General features: G+C 40.3%; 1 protein-coding gene and 18 non-coding genes across 19 annotated transcripts; 5 read left to right on the top strand and 14 right to left on the bottom strand.

The window, feature by feature from the left end:
* Window positions 1-30: 30 nt before the first annotated feature.
* On the bottom strand, window positions 31-222 carry LOC130660813 (U2 spliceosomal RNA). The gene has a single exon (XR_008988010.1). It is a non-coding gene; the product is annotated as a U2 spliceosomal RNA (small nuclear RNA).
* A 322-nt stretch (window positions 223-544) lies between these two features.
* Trnar-acg (transfer RNA arginine (anticodon ACG)) lies at window positions 545-617 on the bottom strand. The gene has a single exon. It is a non-coding gene; the product is annotated as a tRNA-Arg (tRNA).
* Window positions 618-5,085: 4,468 nt separating this feature from the next.
* On the top strand, window positions 5,086-5,204 carry LOC130661098 (5S ribosomal RNA). Its single transcript, XR_008988293.1, has one exon. It is a non-coding gene; the product is annotated as a 5S ribosomal RNA (ribosomal RNA).
* A 328-nt stretch (window positions 5,205-5,532) lies between these two features.
* LOC130659761 (U1 spliceosomal RNA) lies at window positions 5,533-5,697 on the bottom strand. The gene has a single exon (XR_008986966.1). It is a non-coding gene; the product is annotated as a U1 spliceosomal RNA (small nuclear RNA).
* Window positions 5,698-5,882: 185 nt separating this feature from the next.
* Window positions 5,883-6,074, bottom strand: LOC130660814 (U2 spliceosomal RNA). The gene has a single exon (XR_008988011.1). It is a non-coding gene; the product is annotated as a U2 spliceosomal RNA (small nuclear RNA).
* A 322-nt stretch (window positions 6,075-6,396) lies between these two features.
* Window positions 6,397-6,469, bottom strand: Trnar-acg (transfer RNA arginine (anticodon ACG)). The gene has a single exon. It is a non-coding gene; the product is annotated as a tRNA-Arg (tRNA).
* A 4,468-nt stretch (window positions 6,470-10,937) lies between these two features.
* LOC130661110 (5S ribosomal RNA) lies at window positions 10,938-11,056 on the top strand. Its single transcript, XR_008988305.1, has one exon. It is a non-coding gene; the product is annotated as a 5S ribosomal RNA (ribosomal RNA).
* A 20-nt stretch (window positions 11,057-11,076) lies between these two features.
* On the top strand, window positions 11,077-13,463 carry LOC130656323 (histone H1-delta-like). The gene has a single exon (XM_057459153.1). The coding sequence runs from the start codon at window positions 12,901-12,903 to the stop codon at window positions 13,450-13,452; it is 552 nt and encodes a 183-aa protein (XP_057315136.1). The 5' UTR covers window positions 11,077-12,900; the 3' UTR covers window positions 13,453-13,463.
* Window positions 11,385-11,549, bottom strand: LOC130659762 (U1 spliceosomal RNA). Its single transcript, XR_008986967.1, has one exon. It is a non-coding gene; the product is annotated as a U1 spliceosomal RNA (small nuclear RNA).
* LOC130660815 (U2 spliceosomal RNA) lies at window positions 11,735-11,926 on the bottom strand. The gene has a single exon (XR_008988012.1). It is a non-coding gene; the product is annotated as a U2 spliceosomal RNA (small nuclear RNA).
* Trnar-acg (transfer RNA arginine (anticodon ACG)) lies at window positions 12,249-12,321 on the bottom strand. Its single transcript has one exon. It is a non-coding gene; the product is annotated as a tRNA-Arg (tRNA).
* Window positions 13,464-16,789: 3,326 nt separating the features above from the next.
* On the top strand, window positions 16,790-16,908 carry LOC130661122 (5S ribosomal RNA). The gene has a single exon (XR_008988318.1). It is a non-coding gene; the product is annotated as a 5S ribosomal RNA (ribosomal RNA).
* Window positions 16,909-17,236: 328 nt separating this feature from the next.
* LOC130659763 (U1 spliceosomal RNA) lies at window positions 17,237-17,401 on the bottom strand. The gene has a single exon (XR_008986968.1). It is a non-coding gene; the product is annotated as a U1 spliceosomal RNA (small nuclear RNA).
* Window positions 17,402-17,586: 185 nt separating this feature from the next.
* Window positions 17,587-17,778, bottom strand: LOC130660817 (U2 spliceosomal RNA). Its single transcript, XR_008988014.1, has one exon. It is a non-coding gene; the product is annotated as a U2 spliceosomal RNA (small nuclear RNA).
* Window positions 17,779-18,100: 322 nt separating this feature from the next.
* Trnar-acg (transfer RNA arginine (anticodon ACG)) lies at window positions 18,101-18,173 on the bottom strand. Its single transcript has one exon. It is a non-coding gene; the product is annotated as a tRNA-Arg (tRNA).
* A 4,468-nt stretch (window positions 18,174-22,641) lies between these two features.
* LOC130661135 (5S ribosomal RNA) lies at window positions 22,642-22,760 on the top strand. The gene has a single exon (XR_008988330.1). It is a non-coding gene; the product is annotated as a 5S ribosomal RNA (ribosomal RNA).
* Window positions 22,761-23,088: 328 nt separating this feature from the next.
* LOC130659764 (U1 spliceosomal RNA) lies at window positions 23,089-23,253 on the bottom strand. The gene has a single exon (XR_008986969.1). It is a non-coding gene; the product is annotated as a U1 spliceosomal RNA (small nuclear RNA).
* Window positions 23,254-23,438: 185 nt separating this feature from the next.
* Window positions 23,439-23,630, bottom strand: LOC130660818 (U2 spliceosomal RNA). Its single transcript, XR_008988015.1, has one exon. It is a non-coding gene; the product is annotated as a U2 spliceosomal RNA (small nuclear RNA).
* A 322-nt stretch (window positions 23,631-23,952) lies between these two features.
* Window positions 23,953-24,025, bottom strand: Trnar-acg (transfer RNA arginine (anticodon ACG)). The gene has a single exon. It is a non-coding gene; the product is annotated as a tRNA-Arg (tRNA).
* Between the last annotated feature and the right edge of the window lie 3,197 nt (window positions 24,026-27,222).

Here is a 27,222-nt window from a genome sequence, read left to right on the forward strand (position 1 = left end):
GGAAAGAGGACTGCTATTATTCTTTTATTGCTTATGTGGGCCGCCATCGGTAATAGTGCAACACCAAGGCAACCCGTGGTCACGGCGTGAATGAATCCACCTCCATGACCCAAGGCCAAAAATCAGATTAATATACTGACCATTCAGAGAATGGCCTACCAGATATTAAACTGATAAGAACAGATACTACACTTGATCTTAGCCATTAGGCCGAGAAGCGATAAAGAACAAGCGTTGCCATGATAGGCATCGTCCACACACCGTAACTGCTTGTGGAGCATGTCACGTTACTGTAAAGCTTACAACTGTCACCGCGTACGGATGGACGGCGACATAGTAAAAATCACGGCTGTTGATTTAGCCGTAGGATGGAGAGCGACTGTAGCGAGTGGATGGTAACTTACATGAATGCTAACAAAGGCGACGATACTAAGTGCGTGATATTACTTTCCAATATGTCTGCGTACATTCCGTTTATCAACGCATTACGCCAGAACGTGCGCGCGCGTTACACAGTAGACCATGCAGCCGAAATGCGACAGTGCGACCCTGCCAGGAGTCGAACCTGGAATCCCCTGATTCGTAGTCAGATGCCTTATCCATTGGGCCACAGGGCCATGCTTATGACTTCGCCCCATCGTCATTTTGGCTTGCGCATTCGTTTTACTTACGACAGAATTCTTCGTGTTTGTAGCCATGAAAGAAAGGGACTTCTGTGAGTGAATTTTTTTACTGTGGTCTAATAAAAAAGTCGAAACGCAGTGCCCAATATATGAATTGCTCCTAATAGCCGGAAACAGGCCGTGTCGATGATGTAGGCCGACATACGCAACGCAAACCAAAGAACGCTTTATGAAAATCCTAACACGAGCGCGGAAGAAGCCCAAATTAACAGACTAGATGTAATGCTGAAGACCTCAAACTCCAGCAGCTTCTCTTGCAGACTATTGCGTCGTACTACAAATAAAAATTAACATGCTTTCGCATAGTCGCGGCACCCAAAACGGACATTATACGATGTACAGAAACACACATTTCTGTTTTCGCGCCAAATCAATTCCCGGGAGTGGTACTTTTACGTCCGCATACTTCGCACCGTCTTAAATTATATCTCATTTACACGGTAATGTTTAGTATACTTCTACTGTGATAACAAGCATCGTTTATCGTTGGATTGTTGTAAGAAAACATTAAAAATGAGTGAAGCAGCTTCTCCAAAGAAAATCGCACCCAAGAAGAAACCTGCTGCAAAGAAGACAGCTGATCACCCTAAATATGTGGACATGATCAAGGCTGCTATCGCTACCCTAAAGGAACGCGGTGGTTCATCTCGCCAAGCTATTACAAAATATATTCATGCAAATTACAAAGTTGCTGAAAACTCAGATCATCATCTGAAAATGGCTCTTAAACGAGGAGTAACATCAGGCGATTTGATTCAAACTAAAGGCACTGGTGCTTCTGGATCATTCAAGCTAGGTCAGGTAAAAAAAGAAAAACCTAAGAAAAAGGCCGCAGCAAAAAAGCCAACGGCAAAGAAGCCTACTGCAAAGAAAAGTACACCAAAAAAGAAGCCAGCAAAGAAGAGCACGCCAAAGAAAGCAGCAAAGAAGCCTGCCACAAAGAAAGCCTCGGCTAAGAAACCAGCAGCTAAGAAACCCACAAAGAAGCCTGTTGCTAAAAAACCTGCAGCAAAGAAGGTCAAAAAGACTCCCAAAAAGGCAGCAAAGAAGACCGCAAAAAAATAATTTGTGTGTATCTGGCTATTACATTAACAAACGGCTATTTTTATAGCCACACATTTACAAAAAAACATTATCTTGGTACAAAGTTAAACTTGTTTAAGTCACTTAAACAGTTAAAAAAGAGTAAATTTAAGATTAGATTCCCTAAGTTTAAGTATTTTCGTTTTTAAATTTCTTATTTTCTTGCTTTTACTTTTCTTGCCCTTCATATTTTTAACATTGTCAAACTTTATGTAGCATAAAATTTTTATGTAGCATAAAATTTAAACAGAAAGCAGGACAAAGTTTGATATAAAAAGCTAGCCGTAATATTTTTTATGGATGTGTGGCTATAAAAATAGCCGTTTTTTGTTTGGTAAGATGCTTAGGCACGTTCCCCACGAATTCTTCTTGCCAACTGGATGTCTTTAGGCATGATTGTAACTCGTTTTGCGTGAATGGCACACAAGTTAGTATCCTCGAACAAGCCAACAAGGTACGCTTCAGAAGCCTCTTGCAGAGCCATAACGGCTGTGCTCTGGAATCGCAGATCTGTTTTGAAGTCCTGAGCAATTTCTCGCACAAGACGCTGGAAAGGCAACTTGCGGATCAAGAGCTCGGTTGACTTCTGGTATCTTCTGATTTCTCTGAGAGCAACTGTACCAGGTCTGTAACGATGTGGTTTTTTCACTCCTCCAGTAGCTGGTGCGCTTTTCCTCGCAGCTTTAGTGGCGAGTTGTTTTCGTGGAGCCTTTCCTCCAGTAGATTTACGTGCAGTTTGCTTTGTACGAGCCATATTTTAAGAAGTCGATGTAGTACGGATACACAAGACGGTCTAAAATGCACTATCGCGCCAAAGTTTTATTTCTCATATTGATTGACAGCTAAGGTTCAAAACAAACCATTTGATTGGTGCTAAGAAAGTAATTTCTGATTGGCTGCATAATGACATTACGCTCATTACTTTAACATTTTTATAAAATCTGTGTTTTTTGGCTACGGGAAAACGGCTGTATCTTCTGATACACAAAAGCTTTTGACTTTTTTTTTTTTTAGTAAGTAGCAGAAGGTTTGGCGAATTCCAACGATGCCAAATTTATTGCCTTACTGAAACATTAAGACCACGAATTTTTAAAAAAACTACAGTTTTACTTAAAAAAATGTACAAAATGTTCGGAACATTTTGTAATGACGCAACTCTATTGGTTAATTAGGGTGTTTCCACGAGCAGTAGGTAATTTTATGGCCTCTTTTTAAAGCTGTCTGAATTCTGTTAACTCAAACGTTGTTTTTGTACTCGTTCTGTACGCAACTATATCAATATGTCTGGACGCGGAAAAGGAGGTAAAGGATTGGGAAAAGGAGGTGCTAAACGTCACCGAAAAATTCTTCGTGATAACATTCAGGGAATCACAAAACCTGCTATTCGGCGTCTTGCTCGACGAGGTGGTGTCAAACGTATCTCTGGCCTTATCTATGAGGAAACCAGAGGTGTACTGAAGGTTTTCTTAGAGAATGTTATTCGTGATGCTGTAACCTACACAGAGCACGCTAAACGCAAGACCGTTACCGCTATGGATGTTGTTTATGCCTTAAAACGTCAAGGAAGAACTCTTTACGGATTCGGAGGTTAAGCGTTGTCATTGCTCAACAAAAACGGCTATTTTTATAGCCACAAATCTTTTAAAACATTACTTTGTGCACGCTTCCAAATTACACAATGTGTAAAGTCTTGTCACAGTTACATTTATTGCTATACGATACTATGTCATATATGACACAAAAAAAATTTAGAAATACTTTGTAGGGTTAATTTGCCTGGGAGTGTTTCCGTGAAAAGCTGGGTTAAGTTAAATGTAAGCAATAACATGGATCAATGTACTTGTCTTTTCTGCAAGTACAGCTAATAATACGTATGAAAAGTGAAGCTAATCCACACACACATGGGGAAGTATTTTAAATGTAGGCTAGTGTTCTTAAGCACATTATTTAGAAGTTTTATTAACTTCGGTTAACTTGTAGTGACGCCAAGTAAATGTTTTTTTAAAGATGTGTGGTCTTAAAAAAGACCGTTTGTGTTTGGTAGACGTTGGTTTACTTGCTGCTTGTGTATTTTGTGACGGCTTTTGTTCCTTCACTGACTGCGTGTTTTGCAAGTTCTCCAGGCAAGAGAAGACGTACTGCGGTTTGAATTTCACGAGAAGAGATGGTCGACTTTTTGTTTTGAAGAGCCAAACGCGAAGCTTCGGAAGCAATGCGCTCAAAGATGTCGTTGACAAATGAGTTCATGATGCTCATAGCTTTGCTTGAAACTCCGACATCTGGGTGAACTTGTTTCAAAACATTGTAGATGTAAATAGCATAACTTTCCTTTCTCTTTCTCTTGCGTTTCTTTTCACCAGTTCCACCAATCTTTCCTCCTTTTTTGCCGGCTCTTTTTTCACCTTTCTTGGCTACTTTAGGTGCCTGTTTTCCTCCTTTAGCTGCTGCGTCAGACATGGTTAAAAATTTTTGCTACTTAACTTGTAAATAAGCATTAAACTGCAAGTCAAAACTTTTTGTTTATAAGTAAAAAAATCGGATCGAATTCGATCCGAAAACGCCGATACGCAATTTAATTGGTTAAAAAAAAAATCTTTTGTTTAATACTTAATTATGATTGGTTAAAAAAACATGATTTCGATCCTATTTTTATGATGAAAAAACGAGTAAAGTTTATTTCGTTAACACTTACGTTAAATATTCGTACGTTTTTGTATTAACTTACAAATCAAATCGCAGTTATGTCTGGACGTGGAAAAGGTGGAAAAGCTAAGGCTAAAGCCAAGACAAGATCCTCAAGAGCTGGACTTCAATTTCCAGTCGGTAGAGTGCATAGATTCCTTCGTAGAGGGCACTATGCTAACCGAATTGGATCTGGAGCACCAGTTTACTTAGCAGCCGTCTTGGAATATTTATCTGCTGAGATATTGGAGTTGGCTGGTAACGCAGCAAGAGACAACAAAAAAGCTAGGATTATTCCAAGACATTTACAATTGGCTGTTCGTAATGATGAAGAATTAAACAAACTTTTGAGCGGTGTAACCATTGCAGCTGGTGGTGTTTTGCCAAACATTCAAGCTGTCTTACTCCCAAAGAAGAACGACAAAGGACAGAAGAAGTAAACCGCTACACTCAGAAAACAACGGCTATTTTTATAGCCACACATCTTTAAAAAAACATTGTTTTTTTCACAAAACTATAACCTTAAAGTCTAATAGATAATCCATGCATACGCCTTGTCCTAAGTAACTCAAAGAAATTAAATAAAAAAATTTGATCACAACGTCAAAATAAATTGCACGTATTTGCACCTACTAATGTCTACGGCCATACCACGATGAACACACCCGTTCTCGTCTGATCACGGAAGTTAAGCATCGTCGGGCCGGGATAGTACTTGGATGGGGGACCGCCTGGGAACTCCCGGTGTCGTAGGCTTTTCATTTTCATTTGCTGTGATATATTTCTTGTTATAACAATTAAGGAACGTGGCGGTTGTTGAAAGTGTTTCCTATGACATTTTCCTACGACATTTTCAGGTGATAGTACGAGAAAAAAGAGCTTTCAAATGCATACAAACTCGATCTATTGCCGATCATCCAATAACCCTGACGGAATGGCAAATAAAATAAAATTCCGCCGCCTTCCGAGGACTTATATCGCAATCACGTTTCGTAACAGCCAAGCGAGGTTTTACCTTAGCGTTTAAGTCACCACCGACATTTGGCCGCGCAACTTTTCTAAGCTCATTCATTTTGACTTAAGGAGGGGGCGAGCGCGGACGCAGGCCCCCACTACCAGAAATTGTACGGTCGAGTTACTGACGTTTGCAGTAATCGCAGAGGTCAGCCCAAGCGTAGTGCAATGCAAGAGCCTCACTCTGGAAGAAAACCCTCATTGATCAGTCTTTACTTCCCCGTCAGGTAAGTATGAGTTGGAACTGCACCGTAGCATGAGGGTACCCTTCAAAGTTTGTTAATGCTTGTGGCTTGAGTGTGTTATAAACTGCCGTGTCGCGGGGCATAGGCTGTATTCTCCCCCAGTGTACGCGTTTTGTTCCCGCCGTAGACTATGCAGAGTGCCGTCGGAAAGAGGACTGCTATTATTCTTTTATTGCTTATGTGGGCCGCCATCGGTAATAGTGCAACACCAAGGCAACCCGTGGTCACGGCGTGAATGAATCCACCTCCATGACCCAAGGCCAAAAATCAGATTAATATACTGACCATTCAGAGAATGGCCTACCAGATATTAAACTGATAAGAACAGATACTACACTTGATCTTAGCCATTAGGCCGAGAAGCGATAAAGAACAAGCGTTGCCATGATAGGCATCGTCCACACACCGTAACTGCTTGTGGAGCATGTCACGTTACTGTAAAGCTTACAACTGTCACCGCGTACGGATGGACGGCGACATAGTAAAAATCACGGCTGTTGATTTAGCCGTAGGATGGAGAGCGACTGTAGCGAGTGGATGGTAACTTACATGAATGCTAACAAAGGCGACGATACTAAGTGCGTGATATTACTTTCCAATATGTCTGCGTACATTCCGTTTATCAACGCATTACGCCAGAACGTGCGCGCGCGTTACACAGTAGACCATGCAGCCGAAATGCGACAGTGCGACCCTGCCAGGAGTCGAACCTGGAATCCCCTGATTCGTAGTCAGATGCCTTATCCATTGGGCCACAGGGCCATGCTTATGACTTCGCCCCATCGTCATTTTGGCTTGCGCATTCGTTTTACTTACGACAGAATTCTTCGTGTTTGTAGCCATGAAAGAAAGGGACTTCTGTGAGTGAATTTTTTTACTGTGGTCTAATAAAAAAGTCGAAACGCAGTGCCCAATATATGAATTGCTCCTAATAGCCGGAAACAGGCCGTGTCGATGATGTAGGCCGACATACGCAACGCAAACCAAAGAACGCTTTATGAAAATCCTAACACGAGCGCGGAAGAAGCCCAAATTAACAGACTAGATGTAATGCTGAAGACCTCAAACTCCAGCAGCTTCTCTTGCAGACTATTGCGTCGTACTACAAATAAAAATTAACATGCTTTCGCATAGTCGCGGCACCCAAAACGGACATTATACGATGTACAGAAACACACATTTCTGTTTTCGCGCCAAATCAATTCCCGGGAGTGGTACTTTTACGTCCGCATACTTCGCACCGTCTTAAATTATATCTCATTTACACGGTAATGTTTAGTATACTTCTACTGTGATAACAAGCATCGTTTATCGTTGGATTGTTGTAAGAAAACATTAAAAATGAGTGAAGCAGCTTCTCCAAAGAAAATCGCACCCAAGAAGAAACCTGCTGCAAAGAAGACAGCTGATCACCCTAAATATGTGGACATGATCAAGGCTGCTATCGCTACCCTAAAGGAACGCGGTGGTTCATCTCGCCAAGCTATTACAAAATATATTCATGCAAATTACAAAGTTGCTGAAAACTCAGATCATCATCTGAAAATGGCTCTTAAACGAGGAGTAACATCAGGCGATTTGATTCAAACTAAAGGCACTGGTGCTTCTGGATCATTCAAGCTAGGTCAGGTAAAAAAAGAAAAACCTAAGAAAAAGGCCGCAGCAAAAAAGCCAACGGCAAAGAAGCCTACTGCAAAGAAAAGTACACCAAAAAAGAAGCCAGCAAAGAAGAGCACGCCAAAGAAAGCAGCAAAGAAGCCTGCCACAAAGAAAGCCTCGGCTAAGAAACCAGCAGCTAAGAAACCCACAAAGAAGCCTGTTGCTAAAAAACCTGCAGCAAAGAAGGTCAAAAAGACTCCCAAAAAGGCAGCAAAGAAGACCGCAAAAAAATAATTTGTGTGTATCTGGCTATTACATTAACAAACGGCTATTTTTATAGCCACACATTTACAAAAAAACATTATCTTGGTACAAAGTTAAACTTGTTTAAGTCACTTAAACAGTTAAAAAAGAGTAAATTTAAGATTAGATTCCCTAAGTTTAAGTATTTTCGTTTTTAAATTTCTTATTTTCTTGCTTTTACTTTTCTTGCCCTTCATATTTTTAACATTGTCAAACTTTATGTAGCATAAAATTTTTATGTAGCATAAAATTTAAACAGAAAGCAGGACAAAGTTTGATATAAAAAGCTAGCCGTAATATTTTTTATGGATGTGTGGCTATAAAAATAGCCGTTTTTTGTTTGGTAAGATGCTTAGGCACGTTCCCCACGAATTCTTCTTGCCAACTGGATGTCTTTAGGCATGATTGTAACTCGTTTTGCGTGAATGGCACACAAGTTAGTATCCTCGAACAAGCCAACAAGGTACGCTTCAGAAGCCTCTTGCAGAGCCATAACGGCTGTGCTCTGGAATCGCAGATCTGTTTTGAAGTCCTGAGCAATTTCTCGCACAAGACGCTGGAAAGGCAACTTGCGGATCAAGAGCTCGGTTGACTTCTGGTATCTTCTGATTTCTCTGAGAGCAACTGTACCAGGTCTGTAACGATGTGGTTTTTTCACTCCTCCAGTAGCTGGTGCGCTTTTCCTCGCAGCTTTAGTGGCGAGTTGTTTTCGTGGAGCCTTTCCTCCAGTAGATTTACGTGCAGTTTGCTTTGTACGAGCCATATTTTAAGAAGTCGATGTAGTACGGATACACAAGACGGTCTAAAATGCACTATCGCGCCAAAGTTTTATTTCTCATATTGATTGACAGCTAAGGTTCAAAACAAACCATTTGATTGGTGCTAAGAAAGTAATTTCTGATTGGCTGCATAATGACATTACGCTCATTACTTTAACATTTTTATAAAATCTGTGTTTTTTGGCTACGGGAAAACGGCTGTATCTTCTGATACACAAAAGCTTTTGACTTTTTTTTTTTTTAGTAAGTAGCAGAAGGTTTGGCGAATTCCAACGATGCCAAATTTATTGCCTTACTGAAACATTAAGACCACGAATTTTTAAAAAAACTACAGTTTTACTTAAAAAAATGTACAAAATGTTCGGAACATTTTGTAATGACGCAACTCTATTGGTTAATTAGGGTGTTTCCACGAGCAGTAGGTAATTTTATGGCCTCTTTTTAAAGCTGTCTGAATTCTGTTAACTCAAACGTTGTTTTTGTACTCGTTCTGTACGCAACTATATCAATATGTCTGGACGCGGAAAAGGAGGTAAAGGATTGGGAAAAGGAGGTGCTAAACGTCACCGAAAAATTCTTCGTGATAACATTCAGGGAATCACAAAACCTGCTATTCGGCGTCTTGCTCGACGAGGTGGTGTCAAACGTATCTCTGGCCTTATCTATGAGGAAACCAGAGGTGTACTGAAGGTTTTCTTAGAGAATGTTATTCGTGATGCTGTAACCTACACAGAGCACGCTAAACGCAAGACCGTTACCGCTATGGATGTTGTTTATGCCTTAAAACGTCAAGGAAGAACTCTTTACGGATTCGGAGGTTAAGCGTTGTCATTGCTCAACAAAAACGGCTATTTTTATAGCCACAAATCTTTTAAAACATTACTTTGTGCACGCTTCCAAATTACACAATGTGTAAAGTCTTGTCACAGTTACATTTATTGCTATACGATACTATGTCATATATGACACAAAAAAAATTTAGAAATACTTTGTAGGGTTAATTTGCCTGGGAGTGTTTCCGTGAAAAGCTGGGTTAAGTTAAATGTAAGCAATAACATGGATCAATGTACTTGTCTTTTCTGCAAGTACAGCTAATAATACGTATGAAAAGTGAAGCTAATCCACACACACATGGGGAAGTATTTTAAATGTAGGCTAGTGTTCTTAAGCACATTATTTAGAAGTTTTATTAACTTCGGTTAACTTGTAGTGACGCCAAGTAAATGTTTTTTTAAAGATGTGTGGTCTTAAAAAAGACCGTTTGTGTTTGGTAGACGTTGGTTTACTTGCTGCTTGTGTATTTTGTGACGGCTTTTGTTCCTTCACTGACTGCGTGTTTTGCAAGTTCTCCAGGCAAGAGAAGACGTACTGCGGTTTGAATTTCACGAGAAGAGATGGTCGACTTTTTGTTTTGAAGAGCCAAACGCGAAGCTTCGGAAGCAATGCGCTCAAAGATGTCGTTGACAAATGAGTTCATGATGCTCATAGCTTTGCTTGAAACTCCGACATCTGGGTGAACTTGTTTCAAAACATTGTAGATGTAAATAGCATAACTTTCCTTTCTCTTTCTCTTGCGTTTCTTTTCACCAGTTCCACCAATCTTTCCTCCTTTTTTGCCGGCTCTTTTTTCACCTTTCTTGGCTACTTTAGGTGCCTGTTTTCCTCCTTTAGCTGCTGCGTCAGACATGGTTAAAAATTTTTGCTACTTAACTTGTAAATAAGCATTAAACTGCAAGTCAAAACTTTTTGTTTATAAGTAAAAAAATCGGATCGAATTCGATCCGAAAACGCCGATACGCAATTTAATTGGTTAAAAAAAAAATCTTTTGTTTAATACTTAATTATGATTGGTTAAAAAAACATGATTTCGATCCTATTTTTATGATGAAAAAACGAGTAAAGTTTATTTCGTTAACACTTACGTTAAATATTCGTACGTTTTTGTATTAACTTACAAATCAAATCGCAGTTATGTCTGGACGTGGAAAAGGTGGAAAAGCTAAGGCTAAAGCCAAGACAAGATCCTCAAGAGCTGGACTTCAATTTCCAGTCGGTAGAGTGCATAGATTCCTTCGTAGAGGGCACTATGCTAACCGAATTGGATCTGGAGCACCAGTTTACTTAGCAGCCGTCTTGGAATATTTATCTGCTGAGATATTGGAGTTGGCTGGTAACGCAGCAAGAGACAACAAAAAAGCTAGGATTATTCCAAGACATTTACAATTGGCTGTTCGTAATGATGAAGAATTAAACAAACTTTTGAGCGGTGTAACCATTGCAGCTGGTGGTGTTTTGCCAAACATTCAAGCTGTCTTACTCCCAAAGAAGAACGACAAAGGACAGAAGAAGTAAACCGCTACACTCAGAAAACAACGGCTATTTTTATAGCCACACATCTTTAAAAAAACATTGTTTTTTTCACAAAACTATAACCTTAAAGTCTAATAGATAATCCATGCATACGCCTTGTCCTAAGTAACTCAAAGAAATTAAATAAAAAAATTTGATCACAACGTCAAAATAAATTGCACGTATTTGCACCTACTAATGTCTACGGCCATACCACGATGAACACACCCGTTCTCGTCTGATCACGGAAGTTAAGCATCGTCGGGCCGGGATAGTACTTGGATGGGGGACCGCCTGGGAACTCCCGGTGTCGTAGGCTTTTCATTTTCATTTGCTGTGATATATTTCTTGTTATAACAATTAAGGAACGTGGCGGTTGTTGAAAGTGTTTCCTATGACATTTTCCTACGACATTTTCAGGTGATAGTACGAGAAAAAAGAGCTTTCAAATGCATACAAACTCGATCTATTGCCGATCATCCAATAACCCTGACGGAATGGCAAATAAAATAAAATTCCGCCGCCTTCCGAGGACTTATATCGCAATCACGTTTCGTAACAGCCAAGCGAGGTTTTACCTTAGCGTTTAAGTCACCACCGACATTTGGCCGCGCAACTTTTCTAAGCTCATTCATTTTGACTTAAGGAGGGGGCGAGCGCGGACGCAGGCCCCCACTACCAGAAATTGTACGGTCGAGTTACTGACGTTTGCAGTAATCGCAGAGGTCAGCCCAAGCGTAGTGCAATGCAAGAGCCTCACTCTGGAAGAAAACCCTCATTGATCAGTCTTTACTTCCCCGTCAGGTAAGTATGAGTTGGAACTGCACCGTAGCATGAGGGTACCCTTCAAAGTTTGTTAATGCTTGTGGCTTGAGTGTGTTATAAACTGCCGTGTCGCGGGGCATAGGCTGTATTCTCCCCCAGTGTACGCGTTTTGTTCCCGCCGTAGACTATGCAGAGTGCCGTCGGAAAGAGGACTGCTATTATTCTTTTATTGCTTATGTGGGCCGCCATCGGTAATAGTGCAACACCAAGGCAACCCGTGGTCACGGCGTGAATGAATCCACCTCCATGACCCAAGGCCAAAAATCAGATTAATATACTGACCATTCAGAGAATGGCCTACCAGATATTAAACTGATAAGAACAGATACTACACTTGATCTTAGCCATTAGGCCGAGAAGCGATAAAGAACAAGCGTTGCCATGATAGGCATCGTCCACACACCGTAACTGCTTGTGGAGCATGTCACGTTACTGTAAAGCTTACAACTGTCACCGCGTACGGATGGACGGCGACATAGTAAAAATCACGGCTGTTGATTTAGCCGTAGGATGGAGAGCGACTGTAGCGAGTGGATGGTAACTTACATGAATGCTAACAAAGGCGACGATACTAAGTGCGTGATATTACTTTCCAATATGTCTGCGTACATTCCGTTTATCAACGCATTACGCCAGAACGTGCGCGCGCGTTACACAGTAGACCATGCAGCCGAAATGCGACAGTGCGACCCTGCCAGGAGTCGAACCTGGAATCCCCTGATTCGTAGTCAGATGCCTTATCCATTGGGCCACAGGGCCATGCTTATGACTTCGCCCCATCGTCATTTTGGCTTGCGCATTCGTTTTACTTACGACAGAATTCTTCGTGTTTGTAGCCATGAAAGAAAGGGACTTCTGTGAGTGAATTTTTTTACTGTGGTCTAATAAAAAAGTCGAAACGCAGTGCCCAATATATGAATTGCTCCTAATAGCCGGAAACAGGCCGTGTCGATGATGTAGGCCGACATACGCAACGCAAACCAAAGAACGCTTTATGAAAATCCTAACACGAGCGCGGAAGAAGCCCAAATTAACAGACTAGATGTAATGCTGAAGACCTCAAACTCCAGCAGCTTCTCTTGCAGACTATTGCGTCGTACTACAAATAAAAATTAACATGCTTTCGCATAGTCGCGGCACCCAAAACGGACATTATACGATGTACAGAAACACACATTTCTGTTTTCGCGCCAAATCAATTCCCGGGAGTGGTACTTTTACGTCCGCATACTTCGCACCGTCTTAAATTATATCTCATTTACACGGTAATGTTTAGTATACTTCTACTGTGATAACAAGCATCGTTTATCGTTGGATTGTTGTAAGAAAACATTAAAAATGAGTGAAGCAGCTTCTCCAAAGAAAATCGCACCCAAGAAGAAACCTGCTGCAAAGAAGACAGCTGATCACCCTAAATATGTGGACATGATCAAGGCTGCTATCGCTACCCTAAAGGAACGCGGTGGTTCATCTCGCCAAGCTATTACAAAATATATTCATGCAAATTACAAAGTTGCTGAAAACTCAGATCATCATCTGAAAATGGCTCTTAAACGAGGAGTAACATCAGGCGATTTGATTCAAACTAAAGGCACTGGTGCTTCTGGATCATGCAAGCTAGGTCAGGTAAAAAAAGAAAAACCTAAGAAAAAGGCCGCAGCAAAAAAGCCAACGGCAAAGAAGCCTACTGCAAAGAAAAGTACACCAAAAAAGAAGCCAGCAAAGAAGAGCACGCCAAAGAAAGCAGCAAAGAAGCCTGCCACAAAGAAAGCCTCGGCTAAGAAACCAGCAGCTAAGAAACCCACAAAGAAGCCTGTTGCTAAAAAACCTGCAGCAAAGAAGGTCAAAAAGACTCCCAAAAAGGCAGCAAAGAAGACCGCAAAAAAATAATTTGTGTGTATCTGGCTATTACATTAACAAACGGCTATTTTTATAGCCACACATTTACAAAAAAACATTATCTTGGTACAAAGTTAAACTTGTTTAAGTCACTTAAACAGTTAAAAAAGAGTAAATTTAAGATTAGATTCCCTAAGTTTAAGTATTTTCGTTTTTAAATTTCTTATTTTCTTGCTTTTACTTTTCTTGCCCTTCATATTTTTAACATTGTCAAACTTTATGTAGCATAAAATTTTTATGTAGCATAAAATTTAAACAGAAAGCAGGACAAAGTTTGATATAAAAAGCTAGCCGTAATATTTTTTATGGATGTGTGGCTATAAAAATAGCCGTTTTTTGTTTGGTAAGATGCTTAGGCACGTTCCCCACGAATTCTTCTTGCCAACTGGATGTCTTTAGGCATGATTGTAACTCGTTTTGCGTGAATGGCACACAAGTTAGTATCCTCGAACAAGCCAACAAGGTACGCTTCAGAAGCCTCTTGCAGAGCCATAACGGCTGTGCTCTGGAATCGCAGATCTGTTTTGAAGTCCTGAGCAATTTCTCGCACAAGACGCTGGAAAGGCAACTTGCGGATCAAGAGCTCGGTTGACTTCTGGTATCTTCTGATTTCTCTGAGAGCAACTGTACCAGGTCTGTAACGATGTGGTTTTTTCACTCCTCCAGTAGCTGGTGCGCTTTTCCTCGCAGCTTTAGTGGCGAGTTGTTTTCGTGGAGCCTTTCCTCCAGTAGATTTACGTGCAGTTTGCTTTGTACGAGCCATATTTTAAGAAGTCGATGTAGTACGGATACACAAGACGGTCTAAAATGCACTATCGCGCCAAAGTTTTATTTCTCATATTGATTGACAGCTAAGGTTCAAAACAAACCATTTGATTGGTGCTAAGAAAGTAATTTCTGATTGGCTGCATAATGACATTACGCTCATTACTTTAACATTTTTATAAAATCTGTGTTTTTTGGCTACGGGAAAACGGCTGTATCTTCTGATACACAAAAGCTTTTGACTTTTTTTTTTTTTAGTAAGTAGCAGAAGGTTTGGCGAATTCCAACGATGCCAAATTTATTGCCTTACTGAAACATTAAGACCACGAATTTTTAAAAAAACTACAGTTTTACTTAAAAAAATGTACAAAATGTTCGGAACATTTTGTAATGACGCAACTCTATTGGTTAATTAGGGTGTTTCCACGAGCAGTAGGTAATTTTATGGCCTCTTTTTAAAGCTGTCTGAATTCTGTTAACTCAAACGTTGTTTTTGTACTCGTTCTGTACGCAACTATATCAATATGTCTGGACGCGGAAAAGGAGGTAAAGGATTGGGAAAAGGAGGTGCTAAACGTCACCGAAAAATTCTTCGTGATAACATTCAGGGAATCACAAAACCTGCTATTCGGCGTCTTGCTCGACGAGGTGGTGTCAAACGTATCTCTGGCCTTATCTATGAGGAAACCAGAGGTGTACTGAAGGTTTTCTTAGAGAATGTTATTCGTGATGCTGTAACCTACACAGAGCACGCTAAACGCAAGACCGTTACCGCTATGGATGTTGTTTATGCCTTAAAACGTCAAGGAAGAACTCTTTACGGATTCGGAGGTTAAGCGTTGTCATTGCTCAACAAAAACGGCTATTTTTATAGCCACAAATCTTTTAAAACATTACTTTGTGCACGCTTCCAAATTACACAATGTGTAAAGTCTTGTCACAGTTACATTTATTGCTATACGATACTATGTCATATATGACACAAAAAAAATTTAGAAATACTTTGTAGGGTTAATTTGCCTGGGAGTGTTTCCGTGAAAAGCTGGGTTAAGTTAAATGTAAGCAATAACATGGATCAATGTACTTGTCTTTTCTGCAAGTACAGCTAATAATACGTATGAAAAGTGAAGCTAATCCACACACACATGGGGAAGTATTTTAAATGTAGGCTAGTGTTCTTAAGCACATTATTTAGAAGTTTTATTAACTTCGGTTAACTTGTAGTGACGCCAAGTAAATGTTTTTTTAAAGATGTGTGGTCTTAAAAAAGACCGTTTGTGTTTGGTAGACGTTGGTTTACTTGCTGCTTGTGTATTTTGTGACGGCTTTTGTTCCTTCACTGACTGCGTGTTTTGCAAGTTCTCCAGGCAAGAGAAGACGTACTGCGGTTTGAATTTCACGAGAAGAGATGGTCGACTTTTTGTTTTGAAGAGCCAAACGCGAAGCTTCGGAAGCAATGCGCTCAAAGATGTCGTTGACAAATGAGTTCATGATGCTCATAGCTTTGCTTGAAACTCCGACATCTGGGTGAACTTGTTTCAAAACATTGTAGATGTAAATAGCATAACTTTCCTTTCTCTTTCTCTTGCGTTTCTTTTCACCAGTTCCACCAATCTTTCCTCCTTTTTTGCCGGCTCTTTTTTCACCTTTCTTGGCTACTTTAGGTGCCTGTTTTCCTCCTTTAGCTGCTGCGTCAGACATGGTTAAAAATTTTTGCTACTTAACTTGTAAATAAGCATTAAACTGCAAGTCAAAACTTTTTGTTTATAAGTAAAAAAATCGGATCGAATTCGATCCGAAAACGCCGATACGCAATTTAATTGGTTAAAAAAAAAATCTTTTGTTTAATACTTAATTATGATTGGTTAAAAAAACATGATTTCGATCCTATTTTTATGATGAAAAAACGAGTAAAGTTTATTTCGTTAACACTTACGTTAAATATTCGTACGTTTTTGTATTAACTTACAAATCAAATCGCAGTTATGTCTGGACGTGGAAAAGGTGGAAAAGCTAAGGCTAAAGCCAAGACAAGATCCTCAAGAGCTGGACTTCAATTTCCAGTCGGTAGAGTGCATAGATTCCTTCGTAGAGGGCACTATGCTAACCGAATTGGATCTGGAGCACCAGTTTACTTAGCAGCCGTCTTGGAATATTTATCTGCTGAGATATTGGAGTTGGCTGGTAACGCAGCAAGAGACAACAAAAAAGCTAGGATTATTCCAAGACATTTACAATTGGCTGTTCGTAATGATGAAGAATTAAACAAACTTTTGAGCGGTGTAACCATTGCAGCTGGTGGTGTTTTGCCAAACATTCAAGCTGTCTTACTCCCAAAGAAGAACGACAAAGGACAGAAGAAGTAAACCGCTACACTCAGAAAACAACGGCTATTTTTATAGCCACACATCTTTAAAAAAACATTGTTTTTTTCACAAAACTATAACCTTAAAGTCTAATAGATAATCCATGCATACGCCTTGTCCTAAGTAACTCAAAGAAATTAAATAAAAAAATTTGATCACAACGTCAAAATAAATTGCACGTATTTGCACCTACTAATGTCTACGGCCATACCACGATGAACACACCCGTTCTCGTCTGATCACGGAAGTTAAGCATCGTCGGGCCGGGATAGTACTTGGATGGGGGACCGCCTGGGAACTCCCGGTGTCGTAGGCTTTTCATTTTCATTTGCTGTGATATATTTCTTGTTATAACAATTAAGGAACGTGGCGGTTGTTGAAAGTGTTTCCTATGACATTTTCCTACGACATTTTCAGGTGATAGTACGAGAAAAAAGAGCTTTCAAATGCATACAAACTCGATCTATTGCCGATCATCCAATAACCCTGACGGAATGGCAAATAAAATAAAATTCCGCCGCCTTCCGAGGACTTATATCGCAATCACGTTTCGTAACAGCCAAGCGAGGTTTTACCTTAGCGTTTAAGTCACCACCGACATTTGGCCGCGCAACTTTTCTAAGCTCATTCATTTTGACTTAAGGAGGGGGCGAGCGCGGACGCAGGCCCCCACTACCAGAAATTGTACGGTCGAGTTACTGACGTTTGCAGTAATCGCAGAGGTCAGCCCAAGCGTAGTGCAATGCAAGAGCCTCACTCTGGAAGAAAACCCTCATTGATCAGTCTTTACTTCCCCGTCAGGTAAGTATGAGTTGGAACTGCACCGTAGCATGAGGGTACCCTTCAAAGTTTGTTAATGCTTGTGGCTTGAGTGTGTTATAAACTGCCGTGTCGCGGGGCATAGGCTGTATTCTCCCCCAGTGTACGCGTTTTGTTCCCGCCGTAGACTATGCAGAGTGCCGTCGGAAAGAGGACTGCTATTATTCTTTTATTGCTTATGTGGGCCGCCATCGGTAATAGTGCAACACCAAGGCAACCCGTGGTCACGGCGTGAATGAATCCACCTCCATGACCCAAGGCCAAAAATCAGATTAATATACTGACCATTCAGAGAATGGCCTACCAGATATTAAACTGATAAGAACAGATACTACACTTGATCTTAGCCATTAGGCCGAGAAGCGATAAAGAACAAGCGTTGCCATGATAGGCATCGTCCACACACCGTAACTGCTTGTGGAGCATGTCACGTTACTGTAAAGCTTACAACTGTCACCGCGTACGGATGGACGGCGACATAGTAAAAATCACGGCTGTTGATTTAGCCGTAGGATGGAGAGCGACTGTAGCGAGTGGATGGTAACTTACATGAATGCTAACAAAGGCGACGATACTAAGTGCGTGATATTACTTTCCAATATGTCTGCGTACATTCCGTTTATCAACGCATTACGCCAGAACGTGCGCGCGCGTTACACAGTAGACCATGCAGCCGAAATGCGACAGTGCGACCCTGCCAGGAGTCGAACCTGGAATCCCCTGATTCGTAGTCAGATGCCTTATCCATTGGGCCACAGGGCCATGCTTATGACTTCGCCCCATCGTCATTTTGGCTTGCGCATTCGTTTTACTTACGACAGAATTCTTCGTGTTTGTAGCCATGAAAGAAAGGGACTTCTGTGAGTGAATTTTTTTACTGTGGTCTAATAAAAAAGTCGAAACGCAGTGCCCAATATATGAATTGCTCCTAATAGCCGGAAACAGGCCGTGTCGATGATGTAGGCCGACATACGCAACGCAAACCAAAGAACGCTTTATGAAAATCCTAACACGAGCGCGGAAGAAGCCCAAATTAACAGACTAGATGTAATGCTGAAGACCTCAAACTCCAGCAGCTTCTCTTGCAGACTATTGCGTCGTACTACAAATAAAAATTAACATGCTTTCGCATAGTCGCGGCACCCAAAACGGACATTATACGATGTACAGAAACACACATTTCTGTTTTCGCGCCAAATCAATTCCCGGGAGTGGTACTTTTACGTCCGCATACTTCGCACCGTCTTAAATTATATCTCATTTACACGGTAATGTTTAGTATACTTCTACTGTGATAACAAGCATCGTTTATCGTTGGATTGTTGTAAGAAAACATTAAAAATGAGTGAAGCAGCTTCTCCAAAGAAAATCGCACCCAAGAAGAAACCTGCTGCAAAGAAGACAGCTGATCACCCTAAATATGTGGACATGATCAAGGCTGCTATCGCTACCCTAAAGGAACGCGGTGGTTCATCTCGCCAAGCTATTACAAAATATATTCATGCAAATTACAAAGTTGCTGAAAACTCAGATCATCATCTGAAAATGGCTCTTAAACGAGGAGTAACATCAGGCGATTTGATTCAAACTAAAGGCACTGGTGCTTCTGGATCATTCAAGCTAGGTCAGGTAAAAAAAGAAAAACCTAAGAAAAAGGCCGCAGCAAAAAAGCCAACGGCAAAGAAGCCTACTGCAAAGAAAAGTACACCAAAAAAGAAGCCAGCAAAGAAGAGCACGCCAAAGAAAGCAGCAAAGAAGCCTGCCACAAAGAAAGCCTCGGCTAAGAAACCAGCAGCTAAGAAACCCACAAAGAAGCCTGTTGCTAAAAAACCTGCAGCAAAGAAGGTCAAAAAGACTCCCAAAAAGGCAGCAAAGAAGACCGCAAAAAAATAATTTGTGTGTATCTGGCTATTACATTAACAAACGGCTATTTTTATAGCCACACATTTACAAAAAAACATTATCTTGGTACAAAGTTAAACTTGTTTAAGTCACTTAAACAGTTAAAAAAGAGTAAATTTAAGATTAGATTCCCTAAGTTTAAGTATTTTCGTTTTTAAATTTCTTATTTTCTTGCTTTTACTTTTCTTGCCCTTCATATTTTTAACATTGTCAAACTTTATGTAGCATAAAATTTTTATGTAGCATAAAATTTAAACAGAAAGCAGGACAAAGTTTGATATAAAAAGCTAGCCGTAATATTTTTTATGGATGTGTGGCTATAAAAATAGCCGTTTTTTGTTTGGTAAGATGCTTAGGCACGTTCCCCACGAATTCTTCTTGCCAACTGGATGTCTTTAGGCATGATTGTAACTCGTTTTGCGTGAATGGCACACAAGTTAGTATCCTCGAACAAGCCAACAAGGTACGCTTCAGAAGCCTCTTGCAGAGCCATAACGGCTGTGCTCTGGAATCGCAGATCTGTTTTGAAGTCCTGAGCAATTTCTCGCACAAGACGCTGGAAAGGCAACTTGCGGATCAAGAGCTCGGTTGACTTCTGGTATCTTCTGATTTCTCTGAGAGCAACTGTACCAGGTCTGTAACGATGTGGTTTTTTCACTCCTCCAGTAGCTGGTGCGCTTTTCCTCGCAGCTTTAGTGGCGAGTTGTTTTCGTGGAGCCTTTCCTCCAGTAGATTTACGTGCAGTTTGCTTTGTACGAGCCATATTTTAAGAAGTCGATGTAGTACGGATACACAAGACGGTCTAAAATGCACTATCGCGCCAAAGTTTTATTTCTCATATTGATTGACAGCTAAGGTTCAAAACAAACCATTTGATTGGTGCTAAGAAAGTAATTTCTGATTGGCTGCATAATGACATTACGCTCATTACTTTAACATTTTTATAAAATCTGTGTTTTTTGGCTACGGGAAAACGGCTGTATCTTCTGATACACAAAAGCTTTTGACTTTTTTTTTTTTTAGTAAGTAGCAGAAGGTTTGGCGAATTCCAACGATGCCAAATTTATTGCCTTACTGAAACATTAAGACCACGAATTTTTAAAAAAACTACAGTTTTACTTAAAAAAATGTACAAAATGTTCGGAACATTTTGTAATGACGCAACTCTATTGGTTAATTAGGGTGTTTCCACGAGCAGTAGGTAATTTTATGGCCTCTTTTTAAAGCTGTCTGAATTCTGTTAACTCAAACGTTGTTTTTGTACTCGTTCTGTACGCAACTATATCAATATGTCTGGACGCGGAAAAGGAGGTAAAGGATTGGGAAAAGGAGGTGCTAAACGTCACCGAAAAATTCTTCGTGATAACATTCAGGGAATCACAAAACCTGCTATTCGGCGTCTTGCTCGACGAGGTGGTGTCAAACGTATCTCTGGCCTTATCTATGAGGAAACCAGAGGTGTACTGAAGGTTTTCTTAGAGAATGTTATTCGTGATGCTGTAACCTACACAGAGCACGCTAAACGCAAGACCGTTACCGCTATGGATGTTGTTTATGCCTTAAAACGTCAAGGAAGAACTCTTTACGGATTCGGAGGTTAAGCGTTGTCATTGCTCAACAAAAACGGCTATTTTTATAGCCACAAATCTTTTAAAACATTACTTTGTGCACGCTTCCAAATTACACAATGTGTAAAGTCTTGTCACAGTTACATTTATTGCTATACGATACTATGTCATATATGACACAAAAAAAATTTAGAAATACTTTGTAGGGTTAATTTGCCTGGGAGTGTTTCCGTGAAAAGCTGGGTTAAGTTAAATGTAAGCAATAACATGGATCAATGTACTTGTCTTTTCTGCAAGTACAGCTAATAATACGTATGAAAAGTGAAGCTAATCCACACACACATGGGGAAGTATTTTAAATGTAGGCTAGTGTTCTTAAGCACATTATTTAGAAGTTTTATTAACTTCGGTTAACTTGTAGTGACGCCAAGTAAATGTTTTTTTAAAGATGTGTGGTCTTAAAAAAGACCGTTTGTGTTTGGTAGACGTTGGTTTACTTGCTGCTTGTGTATTTTGTGACGGCTTTTGTTCCTTCACTGACTGCGTGTTTTGCAAGTTCTCCAGGCAAGAGAAGACGTACTGCGGTTTGAATTTCACGAGAAGAGATGGTCGACTTTTTGTTTTGAAGAGCCAAACGCGAAGCTTCGGAAGCAATGCGCTCAAAGATGTCGTTGACAAATGAGTTCATGATGCTCATAGCTTTGCTTGAAACTCCGACATCTGGGTGAACTTGTTTCAAAACATTGTAGATGTAAATAGCATAACTTTCCTTTCTCTTTCTCTTGCGTTTCTTTTCACCAGTTCCACCAATCTTTCCTCCTTTTTTGCCGGCTCTTTTTTCACCTTTCTTGGCTACTTTAGGTGCCTGTTTTCCTCCTTTAGCTGCTGCGTCAGACATGGTTAAAAATTTTTGCTACTTAACTTGTAAATAAGCATTAAACTGCAAGTCAAAACTTTTTGTTTATAAGTAAAAAAATCGGATCGAATTCGATCCGAAAACGCCGATACGCAATTTAATTGGTTAAAAAAAAAATCTTTTGTTTAATACTTAATTATGATTGGTTAAAAAAACATGATTTCGATCCTATTTTTATGATGAAAAAACGAGTAAAGTTTATTTCGTTAACACTTACGTTAAATATTCGTACGTTTTTGTATTAACTTACAAATCAAATCGCAGTTATGTCTGGACGTGGAAAAGGTGGAAAAGCTAAGGCTAAAGCCAAGACAAGATCCTCAAGAGCTGGACTTCAATTTCCAGTCGGTAGAGTGCATAGATTCCTTCGTAGAGGGCACTATGCTAACCGAATTGGATCTGGAGCACCAGTTTACTTAGCAGCCGTCTTGGAATATTTATCTGCTGAGATATTGGAGTTGGCTGGTAACGCAGCAAGAGACAACAAAAAAGCTAGGATTATTCCAAGACATTTACAATTGGCTGTTCGTAATGATGAAGAATTAAACAAACTTTTGAGCGGTGTAACCATTGCAGCTGGTGGTGTTTTGCCAAACATTCAAGCTGTCTTACTCCCAAAGAAGAACGACAAAGGACAGAAGAAGTAAACCGCTACACTCAGAAAACAACGGCTATTTTTATAGCCACACATCTTTAAAAAAACATTGTTTTTTTCACAAAACTATAACCTTAAAGTCTAATAGATAATCCATGCATACGCCTTGTCCTAAGTAACTCAAAGAAATTAAATAAAAAAATTTGATCACAACGTCAAAATAAATTGCACGTATTTGCACCTACTAATGTCTACGGCCATACCACGATGAACACACCCGTTCTCGTCTGATCACGGAAGTTAAGCATCGTCGGGCCGGGATAGTACTTGGATGGGGGACCGCCTGGGAACTCCCGGTGTCGTAGGCTTTTCATTTTCATTTGCTGTGATATATTTCTTGTTATAACAATTAAGGAACGTGGCGGTTGTTGAAAGTGTTTCCTATGACATTTTCCTACGACATTTTCAGGTGATAGTACGAGAAAAAAGAGCTTTCAAATGCATACAAACTCGATCTATTGCCGATCATCCAATAACCCTGACGGAATGGCAAATAAAATAAAATTCCGCCGCCTTCCGAGGACTTATATCGCAATCACGTTTCGTAACAGCCAAGCGAGGTTTTACCTTAGCGTTTAAGTCACCACCGACATTTGGCCGCGCAACTTTTCTAAGCTCATTCATTTTGACTTAAGGAGGGGGCGAGCGCGGACGCAGGCCCCCACTACCAGAAATTGTACGGTCGAGTTACTGACGTTTGCAGTAATCGCAGAGGTCAGCCCAAGCGTAGTGCAATGCAAGAGCCTCACTCTGGAAGAAAACCCTCATTGATCAGTCTTTACTTCCCCGTCAGGTAAGTATGAGTTGGAACTGCACCGTAGCATGAGGGTACCCTTCAAAGTTTGTTAATGCTTGTGGCTTGAGTGTGTTATAAACTGCCGTGTCGCGGGGCATAGGCTGTATTCTCCCCCAGTGTACGCGTTTTGTTCCCGCCGTAGACTATGCAGAGTGCCGTCGGAAAGAGGACTGCTATTATTCTTTTATTGCTTATGTGGGCCGCCATCGGTAATAGTGCAACACCAAGGCAACCCGTGGTCACGGCGTGAATGAATCCACCTCCATGACCCAAGGCCAAAAATCAGATTAATATACTGACCATTCAGAGAATGGCCTACCAGATATTAAACTGATAAGAACAGATACTACACTTGATCTTAGCCATTAGGCCGAGAAGCGATAAAGAACAAGCGTTGCCATGATAGGCATCGTCCACACACCGTAACTGCTTGTGGAGCATGTCACGTTACTGTAAAGCTTACAACTGTCACCGCGTACGGATGGACGGCGACATAGTAAAAATCACGGCTGTTGATTTAGCCGTAGGATGGAGAGCGACTGTAGCGAGTGGATGGTAACTTACATGAATGCTAACAAAGGCGACGATACTAAGTGCGTGATATTACTTTCCAATATGTCTGCGTACATTCCGTTTATCAACGCATTACGCCAGAACGTGCGCGCGCGTTACACAGTAGACCATGCAGCCGAAATGCGACAGTGCGACCCTGCCAGGAGTCGAACCTGGAATCCCCTGATTCGTAGTCAGATGCCTTATCCATTGGGCCACAGGGCCATGCTTATGACTTCGCCCCATCGTCATTTTGGCTTGCGCATTCGTTTTACTTACGACAGAATTCTTCGTGTTTGTAGCCATGAAAGAAAGGGACTTCTGTGAGTGAATTTTTTTACTGTGGTCTAATAAAAAAGTCGAAACGCAGTGCCCAATATATGAATTGCTCCTAATAGCCGGAAACAGGCCGTGTCGATGATGTAGGCCGACATACGCAACGCAAACCAAAGAACGCTTTATGAAAATCCTAACACGAGCGCGGAAGAAGCCCAAATTAACAGACTAGATGTAATGCTGAAGACCTCAAACTCCAGCAGCTTCTCTTGCAGACTATTGCGTCGTACTACAAATAAAAATTAACATGCTTTCGCATAGTCGCGGCACCCAAAACGGACATTATACGATGTACAGAAACACACATTTCTGTTTTCGCGCCAAATCAATTCCCGGGAGTGGTACTTTTACGTCCGCATACTTCGCACCGTCTTAAATTATATCTCATTTACACGGTAATGTTTAGTATACTTCTACTGTGATAACAAGCATCGTTTATCGTTGGATTGTTGTAAGAAAACATTAAAAATGAGTGAAGCAGCTTCTCCAAAGAAAATCGCACCCAAGAAGAAACCTGCTGCAAAGAAGACAGCTGATCACCCTAAATATGTGGACATGATCAAGGCTGCTATCGCTACCCTAAAGGAACGCGGTGGTTCATCTCGCCAAGCTATTACAAAATATATTCATGCAAATTACAAAGTTGCTGAAAACTCAGATCATCATCTGAAAATGGCTCTTAAACGAGGAGTAACATCAGGCGATTTGATTCAAACTAAAGGCACTGGTGCTTCTGGATCATTCAAGCTAGGTCAGGTAAAAAAAGAAAAACCTAAGAAAAAGGCCGCAGCAAAAAAGCCAACGGCAAAGAAGCCTACTGCAAAGAAAAGTACACCAAAAAAGAAGCCAGCAAAGAAGAGCACGCCAAAGAAAGCAGCAAAGAAGCCTGCCACAAAGAAAGCCTCGGCTAAGAAACCAGCAGCTAAGAAACCCACAAAGAAGCCTGTTGCTAAAAAACCTGCAGCAAAGAAGGTCAAAAAGACTCCCAAAAAGGCAGCAAAGAAGACCGCAAAAAAATAATTTGTGTGTATCTGGCTATTACATTAACAAACGGCTATTTTTATAGCCACACATTTACAAAAAAACATTATCTTGGTACAAAGTTAAACTTGTTTAAGTCACTTAAACAGTTAAAAAAGAGTAAATTTAAGATTAGATTCCCTAAGTTTAAGTATTTTCGTTTTTAAATTTCTTATTTTCTTGCTTTTACTTTTCTTGCCCTTCATATTTTTAACATTGTCAAACTTTATGTAGCATAAAATTTTTATGTAGCATAAAATTTAAACAGAAAGCAGGACAAAGTTTGATATAAAAAGCTAGCCGTAATATTTTTTATGGATGTGTGGCTATAAAAATAGCCGTTTTTTGTTTGGTAAGATGCTTAGGCACGTTCCCCACGAATTCTTCTTGCCAACTGGATGTCTTTAGGCATGATTGTAACTCGTTTTGCGTGAATGGCACACAAGTTAGTATCCTCGAACAAGCCAACAAGGTACGCTTCAGAAGCCTCTTGCAGAGCCATAACGGCTGTGCTCTGGAATCGCAGATCTGTTTTGAAGTCCTGAGCAATTTCTCGCACAAGACGCTGGAAAGGCAACTTGCGGATCAAGAGCTCGGTTGACTTCTGGTATCTTCTGATTTCTCTGAGAGCAACTGTACCAGGTCTGTAACGATGTGGTTTTTTCACTCCTCCAGTAGCTGGTGCGCTTTTCCTCGCAGCTTTAGTGGCGAGTTGTTTTCGTGGAGCCTTTCCTCCAGTAGATTTACGTGCAGTTTGCTTTGTACGAGCCATATTTTAAGAAGTCGATGTAGTACGGATACACAAGACGGTCTAAAATGCACTATCGCGCCAAAGTTTTATTTCTCATATTGATTGACAGCTAAGGTTCAAAACAAACCATTTGATTGGTGCTAAGAAAGTAATTTCTGATTGGCTGCATAATGACATTACGCTCATTACTTTAACATTTTTATAAAATCTGTGTTTTTTGGCTACGGGAAAACGGCTGTATCTTCTGATACACAAAAGCTTTTGACTTTTTTTTTTTTTAGTAAGTAGCAGAAGGTTTGGCGAATTCCAACGATGCCAAATTTATTGCCTTACTGAAACATTAAGACCACGAATTTTTAAAAAAACTACAGTTTTACTTAAAAAAATGTACAAAATGTTCGGAACATTTTGTAATGACGCAACTCTATTGGTTAATTAGGGTGTTTCCACGAGCAGTAGGTAATTTTATGGCCTCTTTTTAAAGCTGTCTGAATTCTGTTAACTCAAACGTTGTTTTTGTACTCGTTCTGTACGCAACTATATCAATATGTCTGGACGCGGAAAAGGAGGTAAAGGATTGGGAAAAGGAGGTGCTAAACGTCACCGAAAAATTCTTCGTGATAACATTCAGGGAATCACAAAACCTGCTATTCGGCGTCTTGCTCGACGAGGTGGTGTCAAACGTATCTCTGGCCTTATCTATGAGGAAACCAGAGGTGTACTGAAGGTTTTCTTAGAGAATGTTATTCGTGATGCTGTAACCTACACAGAGCACGCTAAACGCAAGACCGTTACCGCTATGGATGTTGTTTATGCCTTAAAACGTCAAGGAAGAACTCTTTACGGATTCGGAGGTTAAGCGTTGTCATTGCTCAACAAAAACGGCTATTTTTATAGCCACAAATCTTTTAAAACATTACTTTGTGCACGCTTCCAAATTACACAATGTGTAAAGTCTTGTCACAGTTACATTTATTGCTATACGATACTATGTCATATATGACACAAAAAAAATTTAGAAATACTTTGTAGGGTTAATTTGCCTGGGAGTGTTTCCGTGAAAAGCTGGGTTAAGTTAAATGTAAGCAATAACATGGATCAATGTACTTGTCTTTTCTGCAAGTACAGCTAATAATACGTATGAAAAGTGAAGCTAATCCACACACACATGGGGAAGTATTTTAAATGTAGGCTAGTGTTCTTAAGCACATTATTTAGAAGTTTTATTAACTTCGGTTAACTTGTAGTGACGCCAAGTAAATGTTTTTTTAAAGATGTGTGGTCTTAAAAAAGACCGTTTGTGTTTGGTAGACGT

The sequence above is a fragment of the Hydractinia symbiolongicarpus genome, chromosome 9, assembly GCF_029227915.1.
Source record: "Hydractinia symbiolongicarpus strain clone_291-10 chromosome 9, HSymV2.1, whole genome shotgun sequence".
NCBI classification, from domain to species: domain Eukaryota; kingdom Metazoa; phylum Cnidaria; class Hydrozoa; order Anthoathecata; family Hydractiniidae; genus Hydractinia; species Hydractinia symbiolongicarpus.